Genomic DNA, 7,941 nt, shown 5'->3' on the forward strand with positions numbered 1-7,941 from the left:
TTCAATCATTTCTTCGTCGCTTTCGGTTCTTTTTTTTATTTAGTTTGTTTGTTGTCAGCTTCGATTGGAGCAGAACAATGATAAATGTGAAGAATTGTCACCGGGCCGCGAACCGTGGAATTCGCACATGCCTCGGCGAGATTCGTTGCGATTCACACATTGAAAGTTATAGTACACATTAAAATATAGATAGTAGAAATTTGAATACAAGTTCATAACTATGAAATCTGGTTTTCCAGCTTATGTTGCCTAAATATGCAGCTTAACCGGCTAAACTTTATTATAAACCCGGAACACTTTCGTTGTTTTCTCAACTGCATTTGAACATTTGATCTTTGATTAAATTATAGTTTAATTATAGTTTTGACAACATATAGTTAGATGATACAAAAGCTTCGTCGCAATGAACTTATATATTTATTTTAAAGACTAAGCTCTTTAAACATTTATACAAACCAAATCGAAGGTCTTGCAACTGATTCAAAGTCATGCGGAGCACATGCATTTTTTTCAGTGCGAATGTTATTTCATTAGGCGGCAATCGAGAATGGAGCTGCACGTGGGATGTTTTTGCGGCATAGCCATGGGGGAATTCCAAATGTGCGATTGCAAAGTGCCTTCGATTACTAAGGGCTACAATTAGATGCGGATGGGTCGTCAGATTCTACTCCGTCCATCGGTGGGTGCAGTTCTGGTTGGTGCACACGTAGTACAGTCGCATCTCCTCTTCGGCGCGACGGGTTTGCGCCTGGAAGAAGACCGCCTCGCGATGGGAGCACTTGGGGCAAGCGTGGTCTTCGGTGCGCGGCAACGTGGGATCGGAGATCACGTCGGGCACAATGTGGGTCAGCTCGTCGATCTCGTGCATAATTTTGTTCACGTAGATGCAGTTGGAGTCCGCCTCCTGCTTGTAATCGCAATTCCGGCAGGCGTACAGCAGAATCTTGTTCTCCTTGTCCTCCTTGGGGTACAGCATGTTGTTGCACTCCTGGCAGAACCGAATGCCCACGAATCCCGGCCCCTCCGTGTGTGCGGCATCAAAGGCTGTCGTCATGGCGGCTATTGGCTTACAATTATTGCTGGTTAATTGCAATTTCTGAGTAAATGCTGCTTTTATTTACCTTTTTATCTTTGCAATTGGCGAAAGTGTGACCGTGGCAAGGCGGCTTAAATATACCAAGATGAAGGAGTAGATATACCACATTAACATACTAGCCTTTAACCCTTATGAGTACTGCTACTTCGATTATTTGCCTAAATAATAAATATATTATTATTAAAAAAATAATTATTTTATCAAAATACATATTAAAGAATGAATTTAATTTTATTTTATTAAATTTATTTTTATATACAATGCTAAACCTGATAATTATCTTACCGAACAATGGCAGCGGTGGCTTCGACTGTTCTTTATCAGCTTTATTTTGCGGATCATTAATCTATGTTTACAAAGTTATTCAATAAAGAGTAAATTTAATATCAATAAAATTTACCTTTTTATCAATCAAAATTATTATTTATTTTAAATTTATGTTGGAATCATTACAAATTTACAAGCCAGAAGATTCAAACTCAAGGAAATTTCTTTGTACTTTTCATGGCGGCGGCATGTTCAGATTATTTTTCCCATGGATTGTTGTAATAAATGGTATTTTCCAACATACACCCGACGGTCACACTGAATTTTCATACACAAACGCTTGTCGTGTTGGAATTTAAAGCATAAAATTAGGTAAATTGTGATTTATTATCGGCAATGCGGTCAAAACCCTTTAAGGATCGCATCCCGTGATATAAGGACATGTTTGTGAATCAAATAACTTAGCCAGTGACTTGATAATTTTACGCTCGTTATCGGCGATGGCAGCCACTTTCTTTCGCTGCGGAGCAGAAAAGTGCACTTCTAATCAGCAAAATAAGTGGTTAAAACCGATCCTCCACATCCTTCGCCGGCGCAAAATAGCATTAAATATTTGAAAAGTATGCTACGGATTTGCGAGTGTATTAGAATTATTTGCTACCCCTTTGAAATACAATTTTATTTCAGAAGAAAACTTGTTGCGTTTTCTGTGCGTCAGGCGCATGTAGTGTTGTCTCGCTCACACCAAGGCCGATCGATCGCAAAGATCGAACAGCGCGACGCCATTTTTTCTTAGCTGCTTTTGGGCGTGTGTTGGTGACGCTGGCAAAATCTGATGTTCAATAAAGCACGTGCCTAAAAGTAGACTAAAGCGGGCACTGGTGATCCTGATCCTGAATTATCACCCAATCGATCTTAATTGCAGGCTGGTATCACCAACATGAGTGCCTCCAAGGAGGGCAAGGAAAAGAAGGGCAAGCTGCTGGGTGTGGAGAACATTTCGCCGCCCAAGGATAAGCGTCCAGCCACCAGGATGAAGCTCTTGAATGACGTGGGTGCTGGTGAGGATTCGGAGGCGAGCACTACTTCTACCACATCAAGAACTCCCTCCAACAAGCAGGAGAAGCGTGGCAGTGTCGCTGGATCGCGCATCAAAATACTCAATGAAGAAATACTGGGCACTCCGAAAACTGAGAAACGAGGAGCCACCAAGAGCACAGCTCCGGCTGCCTCCACTGTAAAGATACTGAATGAGAAAAAGACACCCAGTGCTACCGTGACAGCCGTGGAAACTGCCAAGCTCAAGGCGTCTCCCAGTAAAAAAAAGAAAATGGAGCACTATGTACTTCAGGCTGTGAAATCAGAAAATACCAAGGCGGACACCACGGTTACCGTGGTCACCGAAGAAGATGACACCATTGATTTTATTCTAGCAGATGATGAGGAAGTAGTTCCGGGCAGAATAGAAAGCAACAACGGCCAGGAGATCGTTGTCACCGAGGACGACGAGGATATAGGTGAGGATGGGGATGAGGACGGTGAAGACTCCTCAGGCAAGGGCAACTCTGGCCAGACAAAGATCAAGGAGATCGTGGAGCATGTGTGTGGCAAGTGCTACAAAACCTTCCGTCGCGTTCAGAGTCTGAAAAAGCATCTGGAGTTCTGTCGCTATGACAGCGGGTATCATTTGCGCAAAGCCGACATGCTTAAGAACCTGGACAAGATCGAGAAGGATGCCGTAGTGATGGAGAAGAAGGACATCTGCTTCTGCTGCAGCGAAAGTTACGACACCTTCCATGTAAGTCATAATGATTGATACGTAAAGGAGTTAGCATAACTTACGCATATTTTCCTTTTTAGCTGGGTCACATTAACTGTCCCGATTGTCCCAAGTCGTTTAAGACACAGACCAGTTACGAACGCCACATCTTCATCACCCACTCCGAGTTCAGCGATTTTCCTTGCTCCATTTGCAACGCCAACTTGCGCAGCGAGGCCTTGTTGGCGCTCCACGAGGAACAGCACAAGTCACGTGGCAAGCCGTATGCATGCAAGATCTGCGGCAAGGACTTCACCCGCTCGTATCACTTGAAGCGCCACCAGAAGTACTCATCGTGCTCATCGAACGAGACCGATACCATGAGCTGCAAGGTGTGCGATCGCGTCTTCTATCGCCTGGACAACCTGCGATCGCATTTGAAGCAGCATTTGGGCACACAGGTGGTCAAGAAGCCGGAGTACATGTGCCACACGTGCAAGAATTGTTTCTACAGCCTGTCCACGCTCAAGTAGGTTTGCTACTTGATTTTAACATACATGAAGTAATGCTTTGTATATTTCCACAGCATTCACATACGCACTCATACGGGTGAGAAACCATTTGACTGCGATCTTTGCGACAAGAAGTTCTCTGCATTGGTGGCTCTTAAAAAGCATCGACGCTATCACACTGGCGAGAAACCGTACAGTTGCACAGTGGTTAGTCTTAAAACTTCCGTAACTCTCCATTTTACCTTTTGTAACAATCCGGTATCTTCTTTCCTTTAAGTGCAACCAAGCATTTGCCGTGAAGGAAGTGCTCAATCGACACATGAAACGGCACACTGGAGAGCGTCCGCACAAGTGTGATGAATGTGGCAAGAGTTTTATCCAGGCCACCCAGCTCCGCACCCATTCCAAAACCCACATTCGCCCCTTTCCCTGCGAGCAGTGCGACGAAAAATTCAAAACAGAGAAACAGTAAGATATTAAAAACCTTTTCTTTTCTGTTAGACCTACTTACTCATTGCAATATTAATTCGCAGACTTGAGCGCCATGTGAAGACCCATTCTCGCACTAAGCGACCCGTCTTCTCCTGCGCCGAGTGCAAGCGTAATTTCCGCACTCCAGCCTTGCTGAAGGAGCACATGGACGAGGGAAAACACAGCCGTAAGTTGGAATTGACAATTGGCAATAATCAAGGCTTTATCTTTTATCGATCTTTAATCCTGCTCCTACTTTTCGTAGCGAAACAACAGCGGTCATCAATGCGCTCGTCTGTCAAAATTATGGAACGCACGGATTGCGCTATTTGCGATAAGAACTTTGACAGCAGCGATACCCTGCGACGGCACATACGCACCGTGCACGAATGCGATCCGGATGACATTTTTGGCGTTGAGCCGCATACATCAAAGCGTGCAAAGAAGGACATCGAATCGGAGGAGGTTGTACCAGTGGCGTTAAACACATCGGCGGGCTCTTTAATTTCCAGCCAAACGGACGGCAATGGCGTTGTGGTGCGTGAATTCCTGGTGGACGAAGGCGATGGCGCGGCCCAGACGATTACCCTAGAAAACGAAACATACACAATTCTGCCCCTGGACGGGGCCATCGAGGGAGAGCAGCTGACGGATGAGGCTGCTGTTAAGCCCGAGGCGAAGAAGGAGGAGGCGCAGGTCTCGCCGGTGGTCAAGAAGGAGCAGCGTAAATCCCTGGCCGCCAGTCTGGCCGCTGCCATTGCCGATAACCTGGAAGAATCGTGTAGCGAGGATGACTTCAGTGGCGAAATTCTAACTGAGGAGGACATAAAGCTCAAAGAGAATGTGGGTAAACTTATTGACATGCTAGTGGACCCACCGATCCTAAAGAAATACGGCTGGCCCAATGCCCCCGAGGAGACGGTGCTCTGCAAAGTGATCGAGAACTGTGGCTACGACCTGACCATAGGTGGCGAAAACTACGCCGAGCTTGACTACGGTAGCCGCATGCGAGAGTACTGCAAACTGCTCTTTACCGTGGTCATTCACAACGATTCCATCAAGTCGCTGCTCAATAATTTCCCCATCGACGATGTGATCGAGTATGTACTGGGAGATGAGGATCAGGACGAAGGTGGATTGGGCAAGGACAATGAAGACAATGAGTCACATTCAGATGATGAAGAAGCGGTGTCGGTCACAGGCGAAACTAAAAAAAATGATATCAAAGAGAAACCGGAAAAGAAGAAAGTTTCGGCCAAATCTGAAAAGAAGGAGATCATGGGGAAAGCTGTGGATAAGGATAACGCAGAGGAGAAACTTCGAGAAAATAAGAAAAAATCTGTAGTCGAAAAAGAGAAAGCTTAATTTTCCAGCTATTGATGCATGCGTACAATTACCGCACGAAAACTATATTTTAGGAATTGAAAAGTTACGATCGTTGATGATTTTTACAAAAATTGTATTTATAAGATCGTTGGTTTTGGTACAAACACCAAGTGACCTTAAAACAGAAACTTACCGTCTGTCGTTTAAATATTCAGACATCTTGCGCATTGACAAATCACCCAAAAACCAACAAACCTACATATTACATATCAAAGATATTTTGATATTATATAGATTTTATATATTTTTGAATTGAATGATGTTACCAAGCAATATACGCATGGCTATTTTTATAGAACTCTTATTGAATATAAAATATACAAATTTAATATTTTCGATAGAACTCTTTTGAATTTTTAACAATGCTTATTTATTCTCCATGCTTACTGTTCCATCATCAACTTCAGAATGCGAGCGTTGTTTTGCAAGATCTTGTGGCGACTCTCGTCGATGAGCTCCCGGTACTCCGCAATGCTGGCTTGGATTTGCTGCAACTGATGCTGAAGCGGCTCCGTGGCAGATGCCGTGAGACTGTGCTCCCTTTTTAGTTCCGTGGAGGCCTGTGTGTAGGTGTCGCGCCACATCGTAAGCTCCAGCTGCATTGCATCGAAATCCTCGGGTATGCAGTCCAGTAGTTTTCCCAGCGGACCTATCGACTTGGTGAGCTTTTGGACTACGTCGCGTACGTCGTTCACCTGGCGGGCAGAAGTTTGTCGGCCTGCCTGTGTTGGAGGCGGTTCCACTTCGGCACCTTGATTGACCAGTTCCTTTTGCGTTTCCAAGATCTGCTGCACCAATCGTCCCTGGGCATCGAGCTGTCCTTCCAATGCTGGTTCGTCACCGCCTCCTTCGACAATGTCATGGGCGGCAGAATCTTCTATGATCACCAGGTTCTCTCCGTCGTCGTCCAAGTCCCCAAAGGTTTCAAGCTTTACATTTATGCCCGACATTTTGATCTGATCGTTTGGCTGGAGCACGATCTCCACATTTCGACGCCGTGGAGCTCCGGGTCGTGCGGAGGCGGGTCGAGCGGATGGAGGTCTAAGTGAGGTTCTGGGTCGTTGATTCGCTTCCTTAGAGTTCTCTCTGGAAAGAGGTACCTCCCGCTTCGCTTCGCCGCTGTTGGTCTGCGGCGGAGAGCTGGTTTCTGACGACTGCACCGCTGGCTGGGATTGGCTCTCATTGGGACTGGGATTAGGTTCCGGTTGCCTATGGCTGCCACTAGAACGGCGACTTCTGCTGGAGGACTTGCGACTCTCAGGCTCAGCTGGTAGAACAGTTGGGGATTCCTGGACAGGTCCCACCACTGCCTCCTTCTCTTTTAACGGAGGAACCTGTTTGGGTATAGGGATAACTTATTGATTTCTTATTTGAAACCAAATTAACTTATGTTTCTTACCGTTTCCGGCTCTGGTTTGCTTGGAGGAGCACTTTCGGTTGCAGGAGGCTTGGTTGATCCTCCATCCACTGGCGACATAGACTGACTAAGATTATCGCTCTCTGTTGAAGGCTGCAGCTTGGCTTTGGACTTCTGCTTAACTGGCGACGGACTCTTTTGCTTTGAGCTTTGTCGACTTAACTTGGAGTCATCCTTGGGTGCCTTGGACTTCTTCTGGGATGCTTTATCCTTCTCCGTGGGAGGAGTAGATCGGGACACTTGTTCTTTTGTCTTGCGCAGCTTCTGCTCTTGAGGCGATATACGTTTCTCCTTGCGTCGCTTTGAATCCTCATCCTTGCCGGCGGGTGAGGGATTCTTGCTTGCATTCTTAGTTTCCTTCGGTGGCTTGGTAAGCGTCAGTGGAGTTTTGCTGTGGGAAATCACCACCTGGTCCACAATGCTGTCCCACGGCAAGTTCTTTTCCGCCACACTGGCCATCGCCTGGAGGAGCTCATTGGTGAGCTCCGGCTCCTGGCCAGCAACTATTTTTGAAGTGCGTACTTTGAGATCCAGTTTGGTAGTTAGTTCTGCGAAAGCACACACATTGTAGTTCATTTAGAGCACCCCCATTGTAAGCCAAACTCACTAGTTGCATCGATCATCTTCTGCAGAAATCGCATCTTATCCTCCCGACTGGTTATATTCTCGAAAACTTGCTCTTCGGGCGTGTATAATCCATCGAACGTACCACTTTGCTTAATAAACTGTCCACAAATGAGGCTCAACATTCAATCTTTCACTAGGGGTGAGGGATTTCCAACCACTTACGTTACTAAAGACGTCCATTAGAAATCGGAATGGCGGCTTCTTCAGCAGCTTCTCCGTGAGCGGTGGCTTCTTGATGTACTTGCCCAAAACCTTTTGGGTCTCCAAAATAATGGCATCCAGATCTTTTTCCGACATCTTTGCCATACGTTCTCAATTGAAATGTGGTTAACTATCCTTTCGGTTTTCTTTGTTTGGTCCGGCTAGGTTGTCCTGGCAACCAAACAGGTGAACTTCCCTAACGTGG

At 45.8% G+C, this 7,941-nt stretch overlaps 3 protein-coding genes across 4 annotated transcripts; 1 reads left to right on the forward strand and 2 right to left on the reverse strand.

The window, feature by feature from the left end:
- Positions 1–16: 16 nt before the first annotated feature.
- Positions 17–1,208, reverse strand: LOC117144750 (DNA-directed RNA polymerase II subunit RPB9). 2 transcript variants are annotated; one of them, XM_033310105.1, is made up of 2 exons: positions 1,122–1,208; positions 17–1,066 (listed from the first exon to the last, which is right to left on the reverse strand). In XM_033310105.1, the coding sequence occupies exon 2, from the start codon at positions 1,052–1,054 to the stop codon at positions 665–667; it is 390 nt and encodes a 129-aa protein (XP_033165996.1). In that variant the 5' UTR covers positions 1,055–1,066; positions 1,122–1,208; the 3' UTR covers positions 17–664. The 2 variants fall into 2 exon arrangements, with proteins under 2 accessions (XP_033165996.1, XP_033165997.1); XM_033310106.1 differs by having other exon boundaries at positions 17–1,059; positions 1,122–1,152.
- A 425-nt stretch (positions 1,209–1,633) lies between these two features.
- LOC117143339 (protein suppressor of hairy wing) lies at positions 1,634–5,776 on the forward strand. The gene is made up of 7 exons (XM_033308002.1): positions 1,634–1,735; positions 2,289–3,161; positions 3,224–3,651; positions 3,709–3,841; positions 3,912–4,102; positions 4,168–4,292; positions 4,371–5,776. Exons 2-7 carry the CDS (start codon positions 2,304–2,306, stop codon positions 5,468–5,470), a joined length of 2,835 nt encoding a protein of 944 aa, XP_033163893.1. The 5' UTR covers positions 1,634–1,735; positions 2,289–2,303; the 3' UTR covers positions 5,471–5,776.
- On the reverse strand, positions 5,775–7,835 carry LOC117143340 (TRAF3-interacting protein 1). The gene is made up of 4 exons (XM_033308003.1): positions 7,698–7,835; positions 7,516–7,633; positions 6,891–7,456; positions 5,775–6,825 (listed from the first exon to the last, which is right to left on the reverse strand). The coding sequence occupies exons 1-4, from the start codon at positions 7,830–7,832 to the stop codon at positions 5,875–5,877; spliced, it is 1,770 nt and encodes a 589-aa protein (XP_033163894.1). The 5' UTR covers positions 7,833–7,835; the 3' UTR covers positions 5,775–5,874.
- Positions 7,836–7,941: the final 106 nt, after the last annotated feature.

The sequence above is a fragment of the Drosophila mauritiana genome, chromosome 3R, assembly GCF_004382145.1.
Source record: "Drosophila mauritiana strain mau12 chromosome 3R, ASM438214v1, whole genome shotgun sequence".
Taxonomy (NCBI): Eukaryota; Metazoa; Arthropoda; class Insecta; order Diptera; family Drosophilidae; genus Drosophila; species Drosophila mauritiana.

What these genes read in the sequence shown, in the direction of transcription:
- LOC117144750 (XM_033310105.1), bottom strand. Translation starts at nt 1,054, where the DNA reads ATGACGACAGCCTTTGATGCCGCACACACGGAGGGGCCGGGATTCGTG.
- LOC117143339 (XM_033308002.1), top strand. Translation starts at nt 2,304, where the DNA reads ATGAGTGCCTCCAAGGAGGGCAAGGAAAAGAAGGGCAAGCTGCTGGGT. An exon ending in AAAGTTACGACACCTTCCAT is followed by an intron (nt 3,162 to 3,223) that starts GTAAGTCATAAT and finishes TTTCCTTTTTAG; the next exon opens with CTGGGTCACATTAACTGTCC. An exon ending in TACAGCCTGTCCACGCTCAA is followed by an intron (nt 3,652 to 3,708) that starts GTAGGTTTGCTA and finishes ATATTTCCACAG; the next exon opens with CATTCACATACGCACTCATA.
- LOC117143340 (XM_033308003.1), bottom strand. Translation starts at nt 7,832, where the DNA reads ATGTCGGAAAAAGATCTGGATGCCATTATTTTGGAGACCCAAAAGGTT. An exon ending in TAATGGACGTCTTTAGTAAC is followed by an intron (nt 7,634 to 7,697) that starts GTAAGTGGTTGG and finishes ATTTGTGGACAG; the next exon opens with TTTATTAAGCAAAGTGGTAC. An exon ending in GCAAACCAGAGCCGGAAACG is followed by an intron (nt 6,826 to 6,890) that starts GTAAGAAACATA and finishes ATACCCAAACAG; the next exon opens with GTTCCTCCGTTAAAAGAGAA.